This window comes from Hibiscus syriacus, unplaced genomic scaffold, assembly GCF_006381635.1.
Source record: "Hibiscus syriacus cultivar Baekdansim isolate YM2019G1 unplaced genomic scaffold, ASM638163v2 tig00002317_pilon, whole genome shotgun sequence".
Classification (NCBI taxonomy): Eukaryota; Viridiplantae; Streptophyta; class Magnoliopsida; order Malvales; family Malvaceae; genus Hibiscus; species Hibiscus syriacus.
The window spans coordinates 1,047,821-1,075,224 of NW_024061925.1; the positions used below are offsets into that span (position 1 = coordinate 1,047,821).

Genomic DNA, 27,404 nt, shown 5'->3' on the forward strand with positions numbered 1-27,404 from the left:
AACAAGTTTACTGGTTCTGCCATGGCCAAGTTTCCCCGCCTAATGAACAAAATTTTCCAGTTACTGGTTTTGTAACCTAATAGCATGAACAATGAATGTACATGGCTAACCTTTAGAAGAACCGCATGGTAGACAATTAAGCAGTAAAACTGTTGTGAAGATTAATAAGTAACCATCCTTAGGGTTCAATGGAAACTTTTAATAATTTTTTTAGTAGCAATATCAAATTTCTCTTGCACTTCAGTATTATGATGTCTGATGGATGGATAATGGGTGATTTTTTCTTTAGGTGGTGATGGTTCTAATAGACAAAAAAATTGCAGGTTACAGTATTTGATTAATAAGTATTCATCCTTGGGCTTTTCCATGCACATGGCTATGGCGAACCTTAGAAGCACCGTATGGTAGACAGTTAGGCAGTAAACCTTGCCCCAGTTCACAGTCATCTTCTCTTCAAAAGGGGAAAAAATATGAAAAATGTATAGTACAAAAGGAAGTTCGTTTCTTCATTAAATTCCATAATTCTTCTCATTACAACCTATACATCACTGCTCCAATCCGACCAAAATTTCCTCTTTTTTTGTTTTTTGTTTTAAACAAAGTTATTAATCCTCATAAAGTAGTATATTTTCCGGTAGATATAAATTATAAGCTTGGTTGGTAAGGCTAAATTGCAAGAATCCCAGTTGAGAAAAAGATCTCCCCTGGAGTACAAGACGTTGATACTTTTGCAGACCTTGAAACTTCTGATCTGCATCGTTCTTTCCTCTCATCATTATTTGCTTTGACCTACACTCCGAACTGCAAAAAGCTTTCTCTCCCCTGAGAAAAACAACCACCAAAATCATCATAAATTCAACAAGAAAATGAATCCAGAAATGACTAAACTAAAAGCAACAGCATAACAAAAGAGGCAAAGGGTATTGCTTTTTTTTTAAAAAAAAAAACCTATACATGTAAATGTCTTTTCCATGGAGCTGTTTCCTGCAAAGATGACAACAACTGAGAAAATCTGAAGTTGGGTAACTAAATTCTTCCACAAATCTTGCTCCATTGTTACATTTTCTCCTTTGTTCACAACCACCATAATACACCTTCGTAGATGATGACTTCCCAGATCCATGGCTAATCACATAAGTAATCTCCTCCAAATTTTCCATCTCTAAATCCTCATATCTTCCCCTAAATCCATCACAATTCCTCCCAGAATTGACAACAATCAAATCTGAGCTACAAATAGCATGCCTACAGGAATCTGCGCTGGACTTATCAAGTGCAGCAACGATTCCTAGTCCAACCCCACCAACATCAAATCTCTTCACACCTCTCGGTGATGGAGTTTTGATATCTAATGAACCTGTGGGGCCTGTAGCACCATCCGAGAAAAATCCGGGATTTTTGCCGGAGACCAATAATTCAGACACTTGGCCGATCATCGGGCGTGGTCTTCTCCCTGACATAACTTAGAAATGATCAAAAACCTTAGCCAAGAGGTGGTACAGAGGTATTTGAAGCTGTTTCTCTCCTCCACAAAAGGTAGCAAATGTTGAAAACTGCTAATATATAATTAAAAAATATATTAATAATTTTATTATTATTTAAATAATAAAATGAGTAAAAACTTATTATTTTTTACTTAAAACAATAATATTTTTTAATATTTTTAGTAAGGTGACTAACAATAATAAAATTGGTAGAAAAAAATCGGTAATGCTTTACTGATTTTGTTAACAAAATCAATAAAACGTCCAATAATAACAAAACCAGTAAAACGCCCAATAATAATAAAACCGGTAGAAATAATAATATTTTCGATAAATTTTTACTATTTTATTATTTAAATAATAATAAAATCGATAATATTTTTTTTGTCCTATATTAAAGAGTTAACGACACTTACGGGATCCATAATGCTCAAATTCTGTATTATCTTCCATCGAACCCGTTTTAGTGGTTCCGTTCCCCTACGCGGGATCAAACACGCTCAAAATCAGTATAATTTATGGAATCGCACCCCGAACTACATCATGGAAGGAATAACGGGGCTAAGTACCAATTCAGCAAAAAATAACAGGAGTTAACGATCGGAACTTTACTAAAAATGAAATAAAAGTTTGATAGTTGTATTGTTAGTTTTAAAAGTTGGGTGATCAAAATGTAAGAGGCCTAAAAGTTTGTGGGCTATTTATAAACTTTACCCTTATGTTAATATATATTAAAAATAACCGGGTTAATCACATCAAACATCTTTGGATTATGATTTAGATCTTAAATTTATCCTAGAAATTTTAAACACATTTTAATCAAATCTTTTGAATACAAATATCACCCTAGATTAACCAAAAAATATCATATCAAAATTTTTGTTCGTTCGATTGTCAAATTTTAATTTTAATTTGATAAAAACATATTTATAACAAATGGATTGAATTTTTAAAATATATATGAATTCGGTACATAAATAAGTCAAAATTATGTATTAAAAATGTAATATCAGTAAAGTTTAATTCGTGCTATTTTGAATATGTTTTGAAGCAGAAACTAACGTCTAATGATTAAAAAAAAGGGACTTAAATTTTGCTATAAAGATATTTATGAGAACTCGATTAGGATGTTTTTGAAATTTTAGACTGATAAACACTTTGCCATATAGTGTAAGACTTATGCTGCAATTAACCCTACAATGATTTAAAGCAAAGGTCGCTTTTGTGGTGTGACCGATCTTTATAATTGTATTTTGTCTAATGATTGATACCTGATCTCGAACACACCCTGCACTACACCATCACCATTTGTTTTCTCACACGTGGCGCAGATCTAAGGGTAGTGATACCCTTTCAATTATTGCTGATAACCATAGATTTTTCATTCGCCCCCCCCCCCTCTTGTTATTTACAGCATTTTACAAATTCTGAAACAAATTATTTCGGTCCTTATATATCATCTGAAATCCGAATCTCACCTAGCATGTCTTCTATATTTATAATATTTTATTTTATTTTGATATATTATAAAATTTATACCACATAAAAATTAGATCTATAAATAAACAGAATATTGTAATTTTTTTAAAAAAGACGTCATTTTATTTTCTTAATATTTTGGCTATTCTAAATCTGAAAATTCAAAGTGAACTCAGATGCTCAAAATCCGCTGAATTCAGTTTTAACTTGGAAACCTAAACCACAATCTTACTAGACATCTAAGACAGTACAGCCATTATTTCAGATGCTCTCAGAGCAATATAATCACTACCGTCGTTGCCCTTAAAATCATTCCCGGCATACTTCGAATACAGGACCGTATTTCCGGCTGCGACCGATGGCAGTTTCATGTTACCTTCATCATCTAAAGTTCCAGGTCCGACCGCTATCACCTGTTACATTTTACGCAGGGCATGAGTAATACATTTTTGCACCTTTAGCACTAGGTTGTATGCCCTGATCCCAAAACGTGTAACTGTCACTCACCGTGCCAATGGATGGTTTTTCCTTGGTTGCCTGCGTCAGCAACAAACCTCCAGCGGTTTTCTCCTCGGCTTCTGAAACCTGCAACAAAATCCATACACAACATTCAGTGCTTCGGCTCGTATACCACAAAAACAAATATCCGACTCGTTGCATTTTCAGTCGATTACTTTCCAATACACTGAATTGTTACTCTTCACATGTGTTATAACCAGTTGTGAATGGTGATCAAAGGTGCACTGGAAATTAATGGACCCTAGCTAATCCAAACTCCGACACAACATTGTAGAAGCAACCAAACATACAGATTGAAAGGAAGCAAACCTTGATTAGAACTCTTTCGTTCAAAGGCTTGAGATCTTTGATGTCATCCGTTTCAAGAATCCCAACAATGTCCTCCTCCTTTAGGAGAAGATGATTTGCACCATTGAACTCGATCTCCGTCCCGGCATACTTGGAATATATGACCTGAGCTCCAGACTAATACAACCAAAGAATTCTGTAAAAGTATGATAATGGAGCAACAAATAGAAGGAAAAAACTTGAAAGCATATCGAATCCTTGAAACACACCTGCACAGAACATTCCACTTTTGTCTTCCCAACAGTCTTCCCTTCACCAACAGCAACTACCTCACCTCCTTGAGGCTTCGATTGAGCAGTCGTCGGAAGCAAAATGCCGCCCTCGGTCTTCTCCTCCGCTTCTTTGATCCTCACCAACACTCTATCACCCAATGGCTTAATCGAAGTGTACTGCGTAGAGCAATAAGATGGTCTCATGTAAGCAGAGAAGCAAAATACATACAAGGAGATGAACAAATGATCACCTTCGCTACACTAATTTGTATTAGATTAATCCATTTTTGCAATTCAATTAAGCCATTAGCAACAGATTCATGTAAAGTCTAATTCAAATATGAGAATACATAAGGCTATAAATCAACATTTGAAAAATAACCAGAAAACAACATCAAGTTTACTCAAAAACAACAAACCAATAGCATCAACAGAGTAATGAGAAGAATTACTTTAGGAGCAACAACGGTAGCCCCTTTAACAACCAATCCTTTAAAGGACCTGTGGGTCAAAGTCCCAGGCTTTAATGTTCCAAAGGAAGCGAATTTCACAGTGGAATGCCCAAGCCCTTCAAATGAAGCCAAGTTCCTTGCTGATGCCGTCACTGACGGTGCTGTTAGTTGAGATGTAGCCATTCTCTGTATTCAAAATTGCTCAAGAAGCAAAGAAAATTCAATTCCTCTAACCAAATATCGATTGATAATAAAACCCAGACTTTTAAAGAGGAGAGAAAAGATTATACCTTTGAAGAAGATGGTTTTGGGAAGGATAAGGGCTGGGTTGGTTTGGCTGCTTGGAAGACAAAAACCCTAGTGTGTTACAAAAAGAGTTTTATTAGTTTATTAGAGACTTCTAGAATATTGGTTTTTTCCGGAAAAATATTGAAAAGCACGCGCCTCACTCTCCGAAGCAGTTGAGTTGGACTCCCACCACACCAGTTCTACGGACCCCGAAGAAAGAGCTAAACCCGCCAAGATAATAGGTTAAGGATTTGAATAGCTAATATCCCACGCGCTCAGGGGGGACAAGGTGAACACGATGCTCATCTGTTCCCTCACCGTTTGAAATTATTATTATACGGTGGTACTACTCGAATAGCATCTGTTATATTTATTATCGTGATAAACATGATAAAACCGAAACATTTATTATCGCGGTAAATATAGTATAACCGAAAATTCGACCATAACTATAATTTGAACTCATGTTCAGCCGTCAATGATGCTAATGCCATTATCATTGATGGCCAGCTTAGGATTATGAATGCCGCTTTCATTCATTATCCTGGCAGTGGCAGCACCGATCGGGTATACCGGATGGTTTAAACATAGTTTTGACGGAAAAGGCACAGGGGTCGTGGTGGCGGGCGTCTGCTCCAGAGGCGGAGAATATAATATATATATAAATATAATATATATAATATATATACATATATATTTAATATATATATATATGTTATTTTAATATTTTAAATTTAATGGATTGACACTATTACTCCTTTAACATACAGAAAATATGAAATCAGATACATTTGAATTTAGTCTTTTGATTTATTTGTGGAGAATGATTTAAATAGTTTTAAATATGGAGTATATAAAAATAATAATTACATCTATAAAAAAAACTAATTTTCTTTCATTGACGTGTCTGTCGTTCATCTCTTTTCTATTTCGTTTTTTTGTTAATCGATGGTAACATTAATTTTAATATTAGTTGCCGACATTTGGTATTTTTTATTTTATTTTTATTTTCTATATTGTATCATATTTTCTTTTGTTTTTTCATTTTCAATAAGTTTACATGTGTTGTACGCTTTCATCTGCCTTTATGATATGTTTTCGGTTCTTTGGCCATTTTTATTTATCTTTTTTCTAAGAGTTGATTTGACATCGTCACAACTAACTAAGATGACATTTATCTAATATCTTGTGATCTTTCCTGCTTTGACCCTCATATTGGATTTGGATACCCAATTTGCACGAGTCTGATTTGCTGTTTGTCTGTGATATTTCAATAACTTGATCTTCTTTTTTGATTTGTTTGTCGATACGATCAGATCTGTTTGTATATATCTTTGTTCGAGTCTCTTGGTTAGATTTAATCTTTCCTTGTATGATCCATATGTGATCTTAAGTTATTAGTTTTGTTTCAATGACTATAAGAAATTTTCCTAATTATGTGCTTAACTTACTATTGTGATTGTAAATATTTATTTTAATTTAGGATATTTTCTATTTTGAATAAAATTAATTGCTTCTATAAAAAAAAAATAGTTACATTACTCCAAGTAAAAGCAAAAAGGCCGGGCTGTAAAAAAATTGGGCCGGTCAAATATTCAGATCCAAACTGGATGCTAAAACGCCCAGGTTGACCCGTTTTTAGAAATCCTAAAGATATCTGCAACTAAAATCCCATCAAAAATGTCCTCTTCGTACCCGATGTTGGTCAACGTTGATCCGAAAAAATCACTTGAGAAATCATCAAAACCAGGGAATATCATTCCGTATTTCGACCCGTAATTACCCGAACCGGTTGTCAAGAGATCCAAAAACGACCCATCCATAGGCAACTCACTGTCCAACTGTACTGTCCCGTCCGAAACTGACGGCGATGGAGATCCCGTTTGATACCCAGAGTTGGATTACTCCAATTGGACCATCGGAAGCTACGAGTTCGCGAAATGGGTTGCGGAGACTTGGATTTGAATCCATGTCAAAGACCTACCGTTGGCGATCTCGGGTGGATCTTCGGGGATATTGAATTTCGCAGATCGGTCGCCTAAACAAAAAAAGGGGCGTAAAAAGAACGGGCTGCTTTCTCGGCTGATTCATAAGATCTTGTAAGCACCAATTTTCTTACCCCACGTGACTGACCCTGCTCCCTGCCACCCACAATGATCACCATGCCCATGTGAAGTTGCCAACTACACCATACTTGTGCCCATGCTCCATCACGTCCAACTCCCTGCAACAGCCATCATTTGACACCACCAAAAGGCAAAGCCAAGTCATATTTTATTTTTTAGCTAGTACTACTGTAATGGGTTATAAAATCAAATTGAAACACGGGGGAATTGATCATCAATAAAAAATACAGTTGAAGAAATTTTCACTTTTTTTATTATTTGAAATATATATATATATATATATATATATTAGCAAGAAGAAAAGAAAACAAACAAAAAAAATAGGGATCCTTACCATTCGGTCGGAATCTCATCGGTGACGGTGATCTATGATCGACGATCTGAGTGGTGAGGAGGTGTGCCTTGGTGAGAAGAACAACATATTTCAAAATGGGGACGATCCGATGGCGGATGGCGACGGATCGAGGAGAAGAAGGTTGAACAATTTTCGTCATTTTTACGACACACGAGGCTGATTCTCACGAAATCGACCCTATATTTACGACGGGGAGGCCAAGACGGATCTCCGGTGTAATTTGGTGGCCATCGGCCACCAACAATAGTGGCGGCTGGTGACGATCGGCACGACGACAACCGGTGAAGGTACCACCGATTGCTCACTAATTTTCTAGAGAGGGGATACCCTCTCTCTCTCAAATCAAATTTAAAATAAAAAAATTGAAAAAAAAGAAAAGATGGTATTTATAGAAAACTTAAGGGGGAAATTGCACATATGTCCCCCTAAGTTAAGCGTGTTTTGTAAAAGGGTCACCTGAAGGCATTGTTTTTGTAGTTTTCCCATTTTCTATTTCTGTTATATATTCCTAGGATTATTTTCAGTTTAGTCCCTGTATGTTTCGTTTGTTTTATGTTTAGGTCACTAGATTCAGTTTTTATTGTTTGTCTTGATTTAAGCTCCATATTATGTTTTATTTTATTTTGGTTATTACTGTGTTTTATTTTATTTTATTTTATTTATGACACTTTGTTTGTATTTATTTTAATTTAGCCACCATTTCCTCATTTGATTATGAGATCGTATTTTTATGTTGTTTCAATTTAGTCACTAACATGTTATATTCTCTGTTTTATTTGTTTTAATTTTGGCATTTTACTTTTTGTTTCTTTTGTTTTAGTCACTAAGTTTGACTTTGTGTTGATTTTGATTTTATTCCCAATTTAATCCCCTATGTTTTGCTTATATTAAGTTTTAGTCCTGTAATTATTACACAATATGGTTTGTAATTTAATTTTATTATGTTTTAATACTCATGTTATATGATATTTGTATATTAGTCATGACTTGTTATAAGACCTATAAAATTTTCTATCTTGCATTTTGGTCCTTATGTTATGATATGAATTTATTTATTTATTTAATTACTTATATTTGTGTGATAATTATTTTTGGTCTTTTGCTTTTATTGTGTTTATATTTTTACCATTTTACTTTAAACTATCATTATCTATCATGATTAATATAATTTGGATTAATTGCCTTAATTTTTATTTTGGTTAAATCAAATTGTTTAATCTCGAATTCTTGGGAGAAGTTTTATTTCAGTTGGAAAGAGAAATATTCGTCATAAAATATTTTAAGGATTATTTTTTCTTCGATTGGAAATATTAGAATATTTTTCATTTCTCCTTAGAATTTTCCATTAAATAAAAATTGTCTGGTTGAATTTGGAATAATGGGATCGTAATTTAAATTCATATTCAAATTCTTGATTTCCACTATTAGAGACAATTTATAATCGATAGGGTACCAATTTTGGGCATTGGGGGGTGTTTATCCTTCCTTACACGTAATCGATCCCCGAACCCCTTTTTATTTCAAAAAGAATGAATCTCTGGTTATACGCAGACTGGTTTATCTTTTAAAATGATGTTTTCTTAAAAATGTTTTAAAAGAAAATTTTTAGGTATTCGACCTACCAAACTCAAGGTCGATGGCGACTCCTCATATTTCAAAACCTTTTCAAAGAAAACTCCCAAGTCATACTAAGTTTTTTCCCCGCCCGGAAAAACGGTGTCGACGGCTTGGCGACTCCGCTGGGGACTTAGTGGATCAAGCCCTAAATCGATTATATGTTGTCTTATAGTTGGAAATTGAGAATTCAATTTTATTTAATTTATAATTCTTTTGATTTCTTTCAATTATTTTATTATTATTTTTTATCATTGTATTTTAATGTTTGTATTTGATTGTTTTTTAGATATTAAAATTTTGGATTCGTTTAGGCTCGATATTAGTGCGGTTGTTTATCAAAGGTTTGATAATTTCTCCTCACACACAATATGTGCATTGCATAACATAAGCTCTATACCCAAGCTCTTCCTCTTTAAGTGGGAGTGGAAGCGACGTCTTCGTGAGAATTTATTCTCCGTGTCAGACCTAGCAAGTAGCTTTCGGGGTTCATATACCCTATGTCTTCATGAGGATTTATTCTCCGTGTCAGGCATAGAGAAATATGCTCTCTTGAATTGAACTCGATTCGCTTAAGCCTATAATGGGTGAGGATTGAGGGTTTGACTCGCCTAAGGGGGCACCAACAAGGACAATTCGAGTATCTTTACTCCTATAACCAAAACTCTACATATAGTAAACTTTAGAAACCCACCATATCTAAGACCACGCTGAAACTCTGTCCATAGGTACCTAAATAAGTGTACACCAAGGAGAAATGAACTCTAACTTTCGTCTTTTAATTATTCGATAGATATTTTTTAATAAATGCATGTGAACTAGAAATTATGTGGTTAGGATTTTAATTTCCTCTGTATGTTTTATTTAATGTATTTTAGGGTTTATTTATCAGTTGAATTTAATCTTTTCATATTTCACTAACAAGCATTTCTTCCTTTTTATTATTATTTTTGCTAACACCTTTTCCTTGTATCGTTACTTTAATTTGTGCATAAACATGTTGTTAATACCCGAGTTATTTATCAAAATTAGAAGGCTTTTAAAACAACAACGTCACACGAAGGGGTAGATATTTTTTTATCTACTTTGACATGTTGGGACATTATAAGTTCTTTGAAAGTTGTTGTTGAACTATGTTTCGATATAACAATTTAAGGCAAAATGGCTTTTGGACTTGAATTGAATTTACAAAATGTTTTTGGACTTAATTGAATTTATTCAAAGTTTTTAAAAGGTTTCAAAAATAATTCAAAATCAATTAAAATTCGGATTTGAGCCAAAAATATTTTAAGGGGTTTCAAGATTGCCCAGGGGGTATAGATTCCCCCCCAGGGGGTACAGATACCCCCTGCAGGTTTTTGCCTCCGAGAAAAACAGAATGTCCAGGGGGTACCGATTCCCCCCCAGGGGGTACCGATTCCCCCTTGTTCAACAGCCCAACGGTCATAATATTTGAATATTATGAAGGGGTATCGATTCCCTATGAAGGGGTACCGATTCCCTCTATTCTGGGCAACCTTTTTTAGTATAAAAATCATCCCCAAACGGCTCCAAAACATCCCCAACGGCTATATACGACTTCAAACTCATTCCAAGCTATAAATACAAGCTGAGGACACTTGAAGAAGTAAGAGAACAATTATCCAAGCAATCAAACACAAGAGAAGAGTTTTTCAATCTTATTTCATCTTTCTCTTGTAAATATTTTGTTCTTGAGAGCTCAATCTTGTAAACACCTATCTTAGAGAGGTTTTCTTGTTTACATTTCTTATCCTTTTGTAAAGGGGAAAGGTTATAGCTTAGCCCGTGTAAAAGCTAGGGAAAGGTTCTAGTTTAGCCCGGAAAAACTAGGGAGTTTGTAAGGTTACTCTTTATCCTCAAAAGAAAGAACAAATTAGTGAATTTGTTGGAAAATCCTTGGTGAGGAGCTAAGGTAGTGGATGTAGACTTTGATTGAGAAAGTCGAACCACTCTAAATCGCTGTGCAATTTTCTATCTTTCAATCTCCTTACTCTCTAAACACAAAACCATTCCGACCCCTCTTTGCAAACCGTTCCGGTTGTCGATTCGAGCTTTCGAAAATACTAACAATTGGCATCAGAGCCTAACTCATTAAGAAGGTTTAACCACCTTGAGACGATCCTCGAAGAAGCTCTACCAATTCCCGACACGACCGAGAAGATGGCTTCCACCTCCGGTGCTTATTATCTTGAAGAATATCCTATTATGGATTCACCAACCGGTCAACAAGCCACCTTTCTTCAATGGAGCAAATTATGCACATTGGAAGAATAAGATGATGTACTTCATTCAATCATACAATCTAGGAGCTTGGTACTCAATCATGGACGGTTACTCCTTTCTACCCGGCAAGTACAACGATTGGAGTAGAGAAGAGCATAAAATTTTTTAGCTTAATTCTAAGGCTATACATATTCTATTTTGTGCTTTAGGCCCAAATGAATATGGAAGAGTCTCATCTTGTTCCAGTGCCAAAGAAATTTGGGATAAGCTCCAAGTCACTCATGAAGGAACCGACGAAGTGAGGGAATTAAAGAAAAGTCTTCTCAACCATAGCTACGAGAACTTCAAGATGAAACCCGATGAAGACATCAAAGCTATGACGGATAGATTTTCTATGATTGTCAACGGTCTCAAGGGATATGGAGAAGTAATCCCAAATGAGAAGCTTGTGAGGAAGATGATTTACTCTCTTCCAAAGGAGTGGCAATCAAAGAAGACGACCATTATCGAAGCAAGAAACCTAAAGTCTCTCACTCTCGACGAGCTAATTGGTTCCCTTCTCACTCATGAGATGATGGTGAAGGAAGATGAAGAAAGGGAAGAGAAGAAAAATAAGAAGAAGAAGAAGAAGAATGAGGACGTAGGCATCAATGAAAGCTATCAAGATTCAAGTGATGAGATTGATGAAGACGATGATGAACAAAAAGAAGAAATGGTCAAGCTCTTGAAGGAACTCAAGAGATTCATGATTTCCAAGGAAGTGAAACATAAATCAACCAAGAAGAAGAGTCCCCCGGTATGTTTCGATTGTCAAAGAAAGGGGCATGTCATGTATGAATGTCCTCTTCTAAAGAAAAAGGGGAAGAAGACATTTGTTGCATCTTGGAGTGATGAAGATGATTCCAATGATGAAGATGAAGTAGTCAACCTATGCCTCATGGCCACTCATGAAGAAGTTGAGGTATCTTCTAACTCAAATGAATTTAATTCATTTACTTTTGATGAGTTACAAGATGCTTATAATAGGTTGTATTTGGGATTTGAGACCATGAATTCCAAATATACGAAATTAATTTCAAAACTCAAAATTAAAGATAATTTGATTTTGAAAGCAAAAGTTGATTTTGAAAATCAAAATCAAATTTTGAAAAATGATTTAGAGCTTTCAAAAATCAAAATAAATGATTTATAAAAGAAAAAAATTTGAGTTAGAAGTTAAGCTTGAAGGCTTAACAAAAGAAAAAGAATTAATTTCTAAAAATAACCTATTATGTGTAAAAATGGCAAAATGCTCACATTGCCATTTTCATGGTCATTTGGAACATACTTGTCCTTTGAAGAAAGGAAAACATTTTAAAATTAGACAAGTATGGGTTCCGAAAGGAACAAGGGGCATTTAAACTAACGTCCAAGGATCCAAAGCAATTTGGATACCAAAATCGAAATGAATGTCTCTTGTAGGTGTGTGTGAGCAATGGTGATGAAGATGATGATATTCAAGATGCTCTAGCCACACATGAAAAAGGAATGGGTAACCTCTAAGCTTAATGCTTTTAATTTTGGTTATTTGGTTGCTCATTTAATTTTAAGCATGCATGAGTTTTGATTTTAAGTAATTATGTATTATTTTTAATCTCATGTATGTTAAAAAGAAATTATGATGAACATTTTAATGTCTTAATAATTTTTCAAAATTTTTAGTTCATCATAATAAAATTTTGGTCAAAATTGGTTGTAATGCAATTGATATCTCTCTAACAATTGATATCAATTTTTCAAATACTTTGATTTTACAAATTTTAAAAATTTTTGACCTAAATTTGAATGTTTATGCATGTGGTTTAAATGAAAATGATATCTCTTTAACAATTGATATCAAAATTTTCAAATGCATAACATTTTTGGAAAACTTTATGCATATGCACTTAATTTTAACAATTGTTATTAATATCAAATTTCAACAATTGGTATTGCATAAAGTATTTTAGACTTGGATATATTGAATTTCATGTGCCTCTAACATGTTTGTTATTATTTGTAGAAATTCAATATTTTGTTTAAGTGTCATGAACTTAAAAGCTTAATTTTATTTGGAATGCAATTATTCAGGGGGAGTTTAGATTTTTCAAATGATTTTTAAAATGTCAAATTTACTACTTACTATCCAAAGTTATTTTGAACTTCAAAGATTGAATTATTTTTTATATAAGAAAAAGGGGGAGAGGTTATGGTTTGAAAAATTCAATTTCTTAATGAAAAAGGAGAAAAGGGGGAGCTTAACATTTTCATATGTTTTCCAACAACTAGTATCTTTTTCATTAAACATTTTACTAAGGGGGAGTTTTGTCAAAAATAATTTTTCAAATGTTTTGTTATATCAAAAAGGGGGAGATTGTTGAACTATGTTTCGATATAACAATTTAAGGCAAAATGGTTTTTGGACTTGAATTGAATTTACAAAATGTTTTTGGACTTAATTGAATTTATTCAAAGTTTTTAAAAGGTTTCAAAAATAATTCAAAATCAATTAAAATTCGGATTTGAGCCAAAAATATTTTAAGGGGTTTCAAGATTGCCCAGGGGGTATAGATTCCCCCCCCAGGGGGTACAGATACCCCGGGTACAGATACCTCCCCCAAGGGGTACAGATACCCCTGCAGGTTTTTGCCTCCGAGAAAAACAGAATGTCCAGGGGGTACCGATTCCCCCCCAGGGGTACCGATTCCCCCTGTTCAACAGCCCAACGGTCATAATATTTGAATATTATGAAGGGGTATCGATTCCCTATGAAGGGGTACCGATTCCCTCTATTCTGGGCAACCTTTTTGAGTATAAAAATCATCCCCAAACGGCTCCAAAACATCCCCAACGGCTATATACGACTTCAAACTCATTCCAAGCTATAAATACAAGCTGAGGACACTTGAAGAAGTAAGAGAACAATTATCCAAGCAATCAAACACAAGAAAAGAGTTTTTCAATCTTATTTCATCTTTCTCTTGTAAATATTTTGTTCTTGAGAGCTCAATCTTGTAAACACCTACCTTAGAGAGGTTTTCTTGTTTACATTTCTTATTCTTTTGTAAAGGGGAAAGGTTCTAGCTTAGCCCGTGTAAAAGCTAGGGAAAGGTTCTAGTTTAGCCCGGAAAAACTAGGGAGTTTGTAAGGTTACTCTTTATCCTCAAAAGAAAGAACAAATTAGTGAATTTGTTGGAAAATCCTTGGTGAGGAGCTAAGGTAGTAGACGTAGACTTTGATTGAGAAAGTCGAACCACTCTAAATCGCTGTGCAATTTTCTATCTTTCAATCTCCTTACTCCCTAAACACAAAACCGTTCCGACCCCTCTTTGCAAACCGTTCCGGTTGTCGATTCGAGCTTCCGAAAATCCTAACAGTTGTTCTAGGATAATTACGTTGGAATTATCACGTGTTTCATGCATATCATGTCATAGAAGGTATTGATTCCCGAGTTAATAGTCGCATTAAAAGGCTTTCAATACAAAATGTCACTTGAAGAGGTAGAATTGAAATGCAAAGATGCATCAATGGTCCAGAATTGTGTTCCAGGAAACAACTGAAGAGCTACATCAAGATGGAATATATGAAGCTCAAATGATGCAGTAAAACAAGCTTTTCAAGGGTGCTACGATGATATTGATACAACTAACCAAAAAGAAGTAATATGTTTAAAGTCATCAAGCAACAATGATAGCCAACACGAGACAATGGATGATGTCAGTCAAATATGACCGCTCAACAAATGCATTTCTAGAAAAGAAGTTGAAGCGTTGGAATTTTCCATTAAACCAATGATAAAAGAAGATTTTTCCTTGCATTTTTTTTATCAAAATTGAAGAATTCGAGAAATATGACGTGATTTGTAGTTTCAATATGCCTCGGTGTATTGAGACATTGTGTGTTCTTTGTAAGTTATTTTATGACAATTACTTTGGGATCAATTCCTTTGTTGCATTTACATTTTGCTTTTGCATTCCCATTTTTGCATCTTTGCATTAACATCTCTATACATAATACATTGCATGATATACATTGCATCTCAACGTGCATTAATCATGGATCCTAGGAGTAACCCGTAAAATCTTTTGAGGTAAATTAAAGTTACCCCATTCGTACCTAGAAAAGGTTAGAGAGTTATGGACGTGATGCTATCACCATCTAAAGATTAAAGCACATCACTGGAAATGGTGGGGGATTGAAGCGCAAGCTTCAGTATTTAATCGATTCAGGGGGCATGGACATTCGAGGAATAATGGGGCATTCTGATGCAAATCGAGAAAAATCATTGCAACCACTAGAAACTTTTGATGCATTCGCACATTATTTTGTTTGAACATGTTTTTCTTTTTCCTACATTTAAATGTTTGTAAGTCACTTGACATTCAAACATTTTAAATAAAATGCTTCATTCTTAAGAAATGACAATGAGCAAATTTTAATCTTGAAATTCCTTGAATATCATCTTAATTAAAAGTTTTTTTTAATAATTGAGGTTGTAAATCTATGACAAATGATAAGATTGAACCCCAATAAAACAAGGACCCCTCGATCCTACTCCAGATACACCATAATTCATACCCTTCTCTTGAAGGGATCAATCTAGTTTTCTCCTTACATGCAGAGTCAGTCAAGGGTTTGGCATTCAGGTATGTGTTAGGAGCTGACAAAATGGGGTAACTTGCACATGAGATTGATAAGATAATATGTTCCTACTTTTGTTAATGACGTTCAATGATGATCATAATCTTCACAGATGAAATGGTCGAGTAGGTGAATCTATTTTAAGTCAGTTACATGGAAATTAAACTCTAACGATGAGATTTTCTGACCTATAACAAACACCAGGACTATAACATATTCTCTTTGACAAGCTTAAGAAATAGAATCCTTATACCCAAATATATATATATATATATATATATATGTATATATATGTATATATATGTATATGTATATATGTATATATATGTATATGTATATATGTATGTATACAATAAAGCTGAGCTATTCCGCTAAAGCAATTGGTTATAGAGGGAACTTGAAAGCCCTGACTTTATGAATAGATTACATTCAAACCATGAAAATGATCGGGTACTTGGCAATTCGGTGTTTGCTCCACTGTGATTGTCAGGTCAAAGACTCTATGATGACATGAATCCATCAGCTAGCCAAACAAAGGCAATTATAATATATATGTACAATAAAGCTGAATTCAGCTAGCCAAACAATGACAAACTAAATCTAATTTACTAAATAAGGAGTTTCGATGAATATAGACTAAGGGAGTTGAGGAACACCTGTTATAGTCGAACTCACACGAGTACTCAGAAATCTTATTTTTAGACCAATATTTTCACACTGCCTTTGCTAGAAGTGCTTACAAAGCTTGAACAAATGGAAGATTTCAGAGAATTGAAACAAAAGTGTTCTAAATAGTCTAGAAATTGACTATGCTAGTTGTATCATTTTGTCCACCTCCGATTAAAATGTCAAACCAAGAAGGAGGGACATGTCCTAATTTTCACGGGGACCGATAAAAGGGAAAATGATGAATCAAGGAAACAAACCTTAAATTTAGGTAGCCAACCTCAAAACCAACCTTTCGATCCTGACATTTTCAAAGATTTGTAACTATCAAAGATTAAAGAGCAGTTGATTCTTTGATGTTCAATGAACTCCTGTTTTATGATTTGTTTCAATTGTGAAACTTAGAAGAAGACAATATTTTTATTAAAAAATATTTTTGATATTTTTCAAAATTTTGAAAATTAAAAGGAAGAAAAAATTTTCAAATAAGATAATCTCTCTGGAAGCATATCTTGAAATTCAACGAATATCCCTCCGAAGCTCAAGATCGAAGCTGGGGCAAAGAAAAGCCAAATCTTTGGGGCAAATTTTGATGGGGAAAGGAAAATAAGTTCTCTCAGGTCGAGGTTTGCAAGAGTACACCCTGATGGAAATAAAGACAAACTGGAATCATGGATGGAATGAAGGTTGCTCACGCAACCATTCCCCTCACACATACATATACATATATCAACACATACATACATAACACTTGAAATTTGCATATTTGCATTAAACAATCATCATCATATACATTAAAGACATTTTTCCCTCTCTCAAGGATAAATTCGATAATTCATCAAACACATAAAATAAACTTCATCTTGACATCCAAGATAGGCAGTCATAAATACATCATTTTGATCTTTCAGGAAATAAAAGCTTGAAAATGACTAGAAGTCTTCAACCTGAAAGAACAATGTAATCCACATATTTGACTTCTTGAAGTCATCAATTAGATTTTCTGAAGACATTTCCTTAATGTGCAGGAACAAGCATACTCTGTTTCCTTGGGTGTTGTTTCTCTTAAAACAAATTTCGTCTCACTAGATATATTTTTCTTCAGAACACAAATTTCAAAGTTGTTTTTCTTAAAAACAAATTTTGTCTCACTTGAGACATTTTTATCTTAAAACAAATTTTGTCTCACTGGAGACATTTTCCTTCAGAACACAAATTTCAAAGTTGTTTTTCTTAAAAACAAATTTTGTCTCACTTGAGATATTTTTCTCTTAAAACAAATTTCGTCTCACTGGAGACGTTTTCCTTCAGAACACAAATTTCAAAGTTGTTTTTCTTAAAAAAAATTTTTTCCACTTGAGACATTTTTCTCTTAAAACAAATTTCATCTCACTTGAGACATTTTCCTTCGAAAAACAAATTTTGCATCACTTGAGACATTTTTCTCTTAAAACAAATTTCATCTCACTTGAGATATTTTCCTTCTGAACACAAATTTCAAAGTTATTTTTTTTAAAAATAAATTTTGTCTCACTTGAGACATTTTTCTCTTAAATCAAACATCGTCTCGCTTGAGACATTCTCCCAAAATTTTGAAATATTTAAAACAAAATTGACCTCACATAAGATAGTTTTCCTAAGAACAAAATTTGTCTCGCTGAAGACGATTTTCCTTAAAACAAAATTAATCTCACTTGAGATTTTTTTTCTCTAAGAAACAAAATTTTGTCTCCCTCGAGATAATTTTTACTTAAAACAAATTTTGTCTCCCTTGAGGCAGTTTCTCTTGAAACATAAACTTTGAGAACGTTTCCCTTGAAACAAATTTTATCTCACTTCAGACAATTTTTACTCAAAACAAATTTTGTCTCCCTTGAGACAATCTCCCTTGAGACAGTTTCCCTTGAAACAAAGTTTTGTCTCTCTTGAGACAGTTTCCCTTGAAACAAATTTTGTCTCCCTTGAGACAATTTCTCTTGAAACAAATTTCGTCTCCCTTGAGACAGTTTCTCTTGAAACGAATTTTATCTCGCCTGAGATAGTTTCTCTTGAAACAAATTTTATCTCGCTTGAGATAGTTTCACTCAAAACAAAAGATTTTATCTTGCTTGAGATAGTTTCGCTCAAAACAAAAGATTTTTAGAAACTAAGCCTGATTTTCAGGGGTTTCTCGATTGTTTTCAAATGAATTTGAAAGAAGTTAAGCCTAATTTTTAGGGATTTCTTGATGTTTTCAAATGAGTTTTTAGAAACTAAGCTTGATTTTTAGGGGTTTCTTGATGATGATTTTCAATGAGTTTTTAAAAGGAAACTAAGCCTAATTTTTAGGGGTTCCTTTACAACTAAGAAACTAAGCTTGATTTTCAAGGGTTTCTTGATGAGTAAGTTGTTTGAACCATCAGTAAGTCTTTCTAGTGTTAAGCTTAATTCATTCGGGCCATCAGTAAGTCTTTTGAACATGATGTGTAAGTCCTTCAGGCTATCCATAAGACTTTCGGGCATGATGTTTTCAACATTTCCTTTACTCGGCTTAAGTCCTTCAGGCCATCCATAAGACCTCCGGGTAGGATGTTTTTAACATTTCCTATTGCTCGATTCACAACACTTCGAATCAAAAACGCCCCACCAGAGGGGTTAACATTTCCTATTGCTCGATTGATACACTTCGAATTAGCATAAGTCCTTTGGGTCATCAGTAAGTCTTTCGAGCATGATGAGTAAGTCCTTCGGGCTATCAATAAGTCTTTGAGCATGATGCTTAAATCCTTTGAGTCATCTATAAGTCTTTCGAGCAAGATGATAAGTCATTCGAGCCATCCATAAGACCTTTGGGCTAGATTTTTCAAATGAGTTTTTAGAAACTAAGCCTGATTTTCAGGGGTTTCTTAACGATTATCTCCAAAGAATTTTTAAATGAAGCTAAGCCTAATTTTAGGGGTTTCTTAATAACTGTAAATGAATCTTTTTGAAAAAACTAAATTTATCAAAAGAAAAAATTGTATTGGGGTAAGCTGCGCCCATTCACAAGTCAAGATTCACAAGAATACACGCATGTTGGACCCAACAAAGATAAAAACTTAGCAATTTGCAATATTAATGATTTCAAAGAACCAACTAAGGTTTCATTTCACGACTTCAGCAAAGAATCAATCTATATTTTTCACCATTGAAAGAAATGGATCTCAACAAAATTCGATGACCTTTAGGTCAATACCTTCGAGTACTTCAAATACAATTATTACTGACATATGATAATCTTTTATAGGTTTAAAACTTTTCAAAGAGAGAATAAACCGCTCAACATTTCCAGTGGAGAGTTCATAATGAGAAGAACTCATCCGATAGAGGGAGAAGAAGTTTATAATAAGAAGAACTTGTTTGACATATCACTCGATTAACAACATTTTGAATCAGTGACACCTCGCTTGAGGGATCAACATTTCAAGTAGAGTGTTCATAATGAGAAGAACTCATCCGACAGAGTGAGAAAAAGTTCATAATGAGAAGAGCTTGTTCGACCTATCACTCGATTCACAACATTTCAAATCAGTGACATCTCACTTGAGGGATCAACATTTCCAGTGGAGAGTTCATAAAGAGAAGAACTCATCCGACAAAAGAAGAAGAAGTTCATAATGAGAAGAACTCATCCGACAGATGGAGAAGACGTTCATAATGAGAAGAACTTGTTCAACCTTAGCTCGATTCATCACATATGGAGTTGAATCAACAACACCTCACTCGAGGGATCAACATTTCTAGTAAAAAGTTCATAATGAGAAAAACTCATCCGATGAAGGAGAAGAAGTTCATAATGAGAAGAACTTATTCAACCTTAGCTCAATTCATCACATATGGAGTTGAATCAGCAACACCTCACTCGAGGGATCAACATTTCCAGTGGAGAGTTCATAACGAGAAGAACTCATCCGATGAAGGAGAAGAAGTTCATAATGAGAAGAACTTGTTCAACCTTAGCTCGATTCTTCATATATGGAGTTGAATCATCAACACCTCACTTGAGGGATCAACATTTCTAGTGGAGTTCATAATGAGAAGAACTCATCCGATAAGAAGTTCATAATGAGAAGAACTTGTTCAACATTCGCTTGTTTCCATCACATAAGGAGCTGGAACAACACCAGCACATGACTTATCCATCGTAAATGGAGTTGGATTAGCATCATCACTATGTTCAATTCTATCGTAGAAAGGATTGGATTGACATCGAGAAGAACTCACCTAAGAAGAAGAGCTTGTAGCGCCAGAAGTGTAGCAACACAAGCTGGATAAAATTGGTGCTCTTTGTCTTTGCTCTATTCCTGTTCCACAATAACTAGCAAAGAGGGGCAGCTGTAAGCAACAATTTTCTTACCCCACATGACTGACCCTGCTCCCTGCCACCATCAATGATCAACATGCCCACGTGAAGTTGCCAGCTACACCATACCCGTGCCCATGCTCCATCACGTCCAACTCCCTGTAACAACCATCATTTGGCACCACCAAAAGACAAAGCCAAGTCATATTTTATTTTTTAGCTAGTACTACTATAATGGGTTATAAAACCCGATTAAAACACAACGTAAAGGGGAATTGATTATCAATAAAAAATACAGTTGAAGAAATTTTCCATTTTTTTATTATTCGAAATATATATATATATATACACACACACACACACACATTTTATAAGAAGAAAAGAAAACAAACGGAAAAAGAGGGGTCCTTACCATTCGGTCGGAGCCTCACCGGCGACAGTGACCTCTGATCGATGATCCGAGCGGTGAGGAAGTGCACCTTAGTGAGAAGAACAATATATTTCAAAATGGGGACGATCCGATGGCAGATGGCGACGGATAGGGGAGAAGAAGGTCGAATGATTTTTTGCCTTTTTGTGACACGCGGGCCTTATTTTCACGAAATCGACCCCAGATAGGTGATGGGAAGGCTATGACGGACCTCTCAGTGTCATTTGGCGGCCAGAGAAGGTACCACCGGTTGCTCACCGGTTTTCTAGAGAGAGGCCCCCCTCTCCTCTCTAAAATTAAATTTAAAATAAAAAAATAAAAATGAAAAGAAAAGATGGTATTTATAGAAAACGTAAGGGGAAATTGCATATAGGTCCCCTTAAGTTAAGTGTTTTTATAAATAGGTCACCTGAAGAGACTGTTTTTGTAGTTTTCCCATTTTCCATGTCTGTTATATATTCCTCGGGTTATTTTTAGTTTAGTCCTTGTATGTTTCACGTGTTTTATGTTTAGGTCACTAGATTTAGTTTTTATTGTTTATCTTGATTTAAGCTCCATATTATGTTTTATTTTATTTTGGTCATTTCTGTGTTTTATTTTATTTTATTTTATTTATGACACTTTGTTTGTATTTATTTTAATTTAGCCACGATTTCCTCATTTATTTTATCATTTGACTATGAGATCCTACTTTTATGTTGTTTTAATTTAGTCACAAACATGTTATATTCTCTGTTTTATTTGTTTTAATTTTGGCATTTTACTTTCTGTTTCTTTTGTTTTGGTCACTAAGTTGACTTTGTGTTGACTTTGATTTTATTCCCAATTTAATCCCCTATGTTTTGATTATATTAAGTTTTAGTCCTGTAATTATTACACAATAGGGTTTGTAATTTAATTTTATTATGTTGTAATACTCATGTTATATGATATTTGTATATTAGCCATGACTTGTTATAAGACCTATAAAATTTGCTCTCTTGCATTTTGGTCCTTATGTTATGATATGATATGATTTTATTTATTTAATTACTTATATTTGTGTGATAATTATTTTTGGTGTTTTGCTTTTATTGTGTTTATATTTTTACCATTTTAGTTTACTATCATTATCTAGCATGAATAATATAATTTGGATTAATTGCCTTAATTTCTTATTTTGGTCAAATCAAATTGTTTAATCTCGAATTCTTGGGAGAAGTTATAATATTCTTTTTATTTCAGTTAGAATGAGAAATATTCGTCATAAAATATTTTAGGGATTATTTTCTCTTTGATTGGAAATATTAGAATATTTTTCATTTCTCCTTAGAATTTTCCATTAAATAAAAATTGTCTGGTTGAATTTGGAATAATGGGATCGTAATTTAAATTCATATTCGAATTCTTAGATTTCCACTATTAGAGACAATTATAATCGATATGGTACCAATTTTGGGCGTTGGGGGTGCTTATCCTTCCCCACATGTAATCGATCCCTAAACCCCTTTTTTATTTCAAAAAGAATGAATCTCTGGTTATACGCAAACTGATTTATCTTTTAAAATGATGGTTTTCTTTAAAACTCTTTTAAAAGAAAATTTTTAGGTATTCGACCTACCTAACTTAAAAGGTCGATGGAGCCTCCTCACATTTCAAAACCTTTTCAAAGAAAACTCCCAAGCTGTACTAAATTTTCCCCACCTGGGCGAAAATCGGTGTCAACAGATCCTAACCAAATCCTTTCCCTGCTATTTGGAAGTATGATCTCCTAGACCTATTTCCCCCATTTTCGCTTGCGAACACCCTTGAACTTTAAATCTCTTCTCTCCGATGTAACCTTTTCGCTTAGTGTTTCACCATTGTTGATTAGAGTTCTACAAGAGTAACATTTGAGTTTTCTTTGTTTTTAAATTTGATTATTGTAGTTGTTTTGAGATTCAGATATTAGGCGGCTTATATATAGAATGCAGGGGAAGCCATGGTTCCTGACTCAAACGCAGAGAGACGCGTTTGCTTTATGTGTTTGGAATTCGCAAAGAGTTTAACGATGTCGTCATTACGCGGGGAGCTTGTCATAGTGTTCATTTCACCACATGGCACTTTTATTATACACGTGCCTAAATTTCACATCTATAAACACAACGATTTTGTTTTGGCTTAAATATATCTTTGGTACTGAAGTTAAAAAAAAACCAATGTGATCCCTATCATTTTTTTTTGAATCAATGTGGCCCTCCAACTCAAAAAAAGAACCTAATGGAATCCTTTAACCAACGTTTTCCATAATTGAACAAAATTTCATTAATTCATGTTGTTATAAATTGGGTCAATTACACCATTCATCACTAAACTATTTTATTCTTCTATATTTTGGTCACTAAACTTTAAAAGTTTTCAGTTTCAGAAATCCTAGATACTCAAGGACTAAGTCTATAGTTAAACCATTCTACCCCCATTTCTTTAGCTTTTTCACTCTCCTCCTCACCACGACACATATGAACTTTAAATATGTCTGGTAGTTTTTGCAACTCCCAAAAACCTAACATTCCCTTCATGAACTTGTAATAATCTAGTTAAATGTTCCACTAAATAACCAACACCTTCTTCTTCATCATTATCCTCCTTGTGGTTTCCATTAACGAAAATCTCCAGAGCCCTATAATTCACAACAACACCAAATCTATCCATTTCCCTCTCTACAACCCGACCCATTTCTTCAAACTTCGAATCCACCTCTGATTTCATAAACCCTTTATTGATACACTTTGTAACATACTTTTCGATGCAAATTATGTTTGAACCATATTTGTTCTTCTCGGTGAAGTTGAAGAGTGAGGTAGCATTCGGGAAAAGAGAGAGAGGTAGCATTCGGGAAAAGAGAGAGAGGTAGCATTCGGGAAAAATATCAAGGGTTCGAAAAAAAAAGAAAACAGAGAGTAGAAAAAGAGAGGATTCAGTGGGGTTTCAAAAGTAAAAAGAAAGAGGAGAGGGAGGGAGTTTACCTTCTTAAGCCCTCGCCGAAGCTTCGAGTCATTGGGTCTCGGTGGACGGACGATTCATGGTCAGGAACAGTGGCTAGGGTGTTCTTCGAGCCTTTGGAGGCTCGGTTGAACCTTGTGAAAAAAGGGCATGAGAGCTAGGTTTTTTCTTTTGGGATTAGAGTAGGGGCGTATGGGTTCATTTAGGCCATCGTTTAGTGGAGTACGATGGTTGATGGAAAGCTTTGGATGGGTTTTGTGGTTCTCAACCGTTGTGAGGGAGTGAGGAGAGAAGGGTGAGAGAGTTTTCCTCTCTCTAAAAGGAAAGAGAATGACAAAATGAGGAAATGGGAGAAGAATGACTGATTTTGGCCTTGGTTTCTATCATATATAGGGAGCCCAAAATGACGTCGTTTCACGAAGGGGTAACATGGTAATTTAACGCATTGGGTAAACTTCACTCATGGCCCTTATTGTTTTGTAGCTTTTTATTTTAGTCACTAGTAAAGCTTTGATTTATGTTATTTCGAGCTCGTTATTTATGTAATGTTCAATATAGTCATTGAATGAAATCTATTTGTTCTTGTTCTGGGCTTAAACTTTCGACATGGTTGTGATTTAGTCTCTAGTTTGTTTATCTCATTACTTTGTTAAGATTTTTGATATGGTGGCTAATTTGCGAAATGTTCATTTTAATCATCGTTTGGTTTATTTTTGTTTAATTACATGATTAATTCCTTAATGTTTTCTAAGTCTCATTTTAGTCCCTTATACCTTTTGAATGAATATGTATATTATTTTCGTTTTTTTGTGCGTTTCAATATTTTTTATTTATTTTAATGCTAATTGTTATTTGTATATATGACCTGGTTTATTACAATTATATTAATATCTTTCCATTTTTTTATAATGAAAATATTATTAAGTATTTTATTACTTTTATACGTGTTTGATGTTGCCATATTATGTATATGTATGTTTACTTAATATTTATCAACCTTGAATGCTTGTAATGTTCACCTTTATGTATTTATCATATTTGTTTTAATTCATTTTATGAAATGTTCTTTTGTCAATATTGTGTGTATGTCTTATTTGATATTAAATTTTTTAATGGTTTATTCGAACATTTTTGAAAACATCAATTTGTAGAATGGGTGTGGAAAGCATTATTTGATCGAAGTAACTTGAAATAAATCAATTTTATTTTGCTAATTAATTCATTTTTATTTTAAGTCGAACAATACAATGCATATTTCTATAAATAGCAATTTATTTTATGCAAATTGTCGATATTCGTTTTATATTCGATTTATGTTTCTCGAGGAGGAAATATCCTTTTAGTTAAGAAATAGGAGAGATAGCCTTCCCGTTGGAGGATGAGCAACTCTCAATATTTCTTTTCGAATTAAAGGATTTTCCCTAATAAATAATTCGAAGAAAATTAATTAAACTTTAAGAGATTGATCATTTTCTAACTTTATATTCGATTCATAATGTCCACCATTACGATAACGTGTAAGCGATTAAGTGTCGTTTTTTTGGTGCTGTGGGGGTTCTTATCCTTCCCCACGCGTAATCGACTCCCGAACCCGTTAAATCAAAATTTTGGTAAATGTAGATCAATTTTTGTCTTAAAATATAAATTTTCCTTAAAATTGTTTTAAAAGACATTTTTTAGGTATTCGACCTACCTAACTCAAAGGTCGATGACGACTCCTTTTCCATTTAATTCATAAAATCCCAAAATTTTCCAAAAAAAAAAAGAGTCATAATTGTTTTTTTAATAATATTTAATTGTTTTTAAAAAAATGGTTTGACAGCTTGGTAACTTCGTTGGGGACATTTTTAGAGAGTCAGGTTGTAAGTCCTTACACATTGTCGTTGTGGTGGAAATTATGGGTTTGAGTTTATAATTAACTTATGATCCATTTGTTGAAGTTTCTAATTTCTTTATTTTTCATACTAACAATCTAATCTTTATTTTCAGCTCTGTCAAAGTTTGTATTGAGAGTTTTCGTTTTCTTTTTTGAGTCAAAGGTTTGCATGTTCCTCCTTACACACATCACGTGCATTTTCATAACATGAGCTCTAGACCCAAGCTTTGTTCCAAGTAAGTCGGGGTGAATGCTTTACTCTTGTAAGAATTTATTTTCGTATGAGTTTTAGCAAATAACCTCTGGGATATATGCCTTAAACCTTCGTAGGGATTTATTCCTTGTATGGGTATAAGGAAGTGAATCCCCTCGAATTAAACTCATTCCGTTCGAAACCTGTAATGGGTGGGGATCAAGGGTTTGGTAGCCCAAGGGGGCATCAACATCAAGGATAATTCGAGTACCCTTTCCTTATAGAGTCGAAACTATGTATGTAGTGAACCATAGAATGGTCATCCTAGGTATAGCCATACTGAACCTCTGTCCGTCAGTAGGTACCCAAAATAAGTGTACACAAATGAGGAGCATTTCTGAACCTTTGCCTTTTGCTTTAAATTGTGTTGAATAAAAACATGCGAAGTAGATACCATGCGATTATGATTATTTTCTTGAAATAAATCATTTTTGGGTAGAAAGCATGTCTGGGTAGTATTGTTATCTAATGAAAGCATGTTTGGGTAGATACCATGATCGGGTAGGTGTTATATTTATCTTTAAATAATATCTTTTAATTTTGTTGATTATCTTACCTATAATAACTTACTTCTTTTCTTTTCTTTGTGTTATTTTCCCTCCATTTTGCATTGCATTTCATCAATATAACATAATACGAGAGTGTTAATCCGCAAAGGGATATTCGAGAGAAAATTTTCACAAGAAGAGGTAAAAGTTTTCAATCAAGCAATCGCATATACAGACATGCACTGAGGGTTAAAAGAAGTTTAGAGTACAAGAATGAGACTTGCTCGAAGATTGTGCACCATTCGAGACTGAAATGATGATCCACTGATCCGAGGAGTAATCCAACATTAGAGCCTTGTTTACTATCATTTTATCGTTAGTTATCAAGGAGCGACACACTAACTTCAACACCGCCGGGGCATTAACTGAGAAAGGTTACAAAGCACTTGAGGGGCATCATTTTCAAAGACGAAGCACCGACATATTTCAGACTTAACGTCTAGATGAAAGCATGTATGTAAAATGGACTATCTTGTAATGTGAAGGCTTTTATCTCTGGTGAAAATTGTTCTACGATATTCATCGTTGGGATCAATCTTTTTGCATTTGCATCTTTTTATTTTTCATCT

The 27,404-nt window shown here is 34.1% G+C and overlaps 1 protein-coding gene and 2 pseudogenes across 1 annotated transcript; all 3 read right to left on the reverse strand.

Moving 5' to 3' along the window:
• Nucleotides 1-627: 627 nt before the first annotated feature.
• On the reverse strand, nucleotides 628-1,518 carry LOC120144524 (annotated as a pseudogene).
• Nucleotides 1,519-3,140: 1,622 nt separating this feature from the next.
• On the reverse strand, nucleotides 3,141-4,879 carry LOC120144712 (20 kDa chaperonin, chloroplastic-like). The gene is made up of 6 exons (XM_039158715.1): nucleotides 4,785-4,879; nucleotides 4,495-4,680; nucleotides 4,040-4,219; nucleotides 3,792-3,947; nucleotides 3,471-3,548; nucleotides 3,141-3,376 (listed from the first exon to the last, which is right to left on the reverse strand). Exons 2-6 carry the CDS (start codon nucleotides 4,675-4,677, stop codon nucleotides 3,203-3,205), a joined length of 771 nt encoding a protein of 256 aa, XP_039014646.1. The 5' UTR covers nucleotides 4,678-4,680; nucleotides 4,785-4,879; the 3' UTR covers nucleotides 3,141-3,202.
• A 1,516-nt stretch (nucleotides 4,880-6,395) lies between these two features.
• LOC120144334 lies at nucleotides 6,396-23,891 on the reverse strand (annotated as a pseudogene).
• Nucleotides 23,892-27,404: the final 3,513 nt, after the last annotated feature.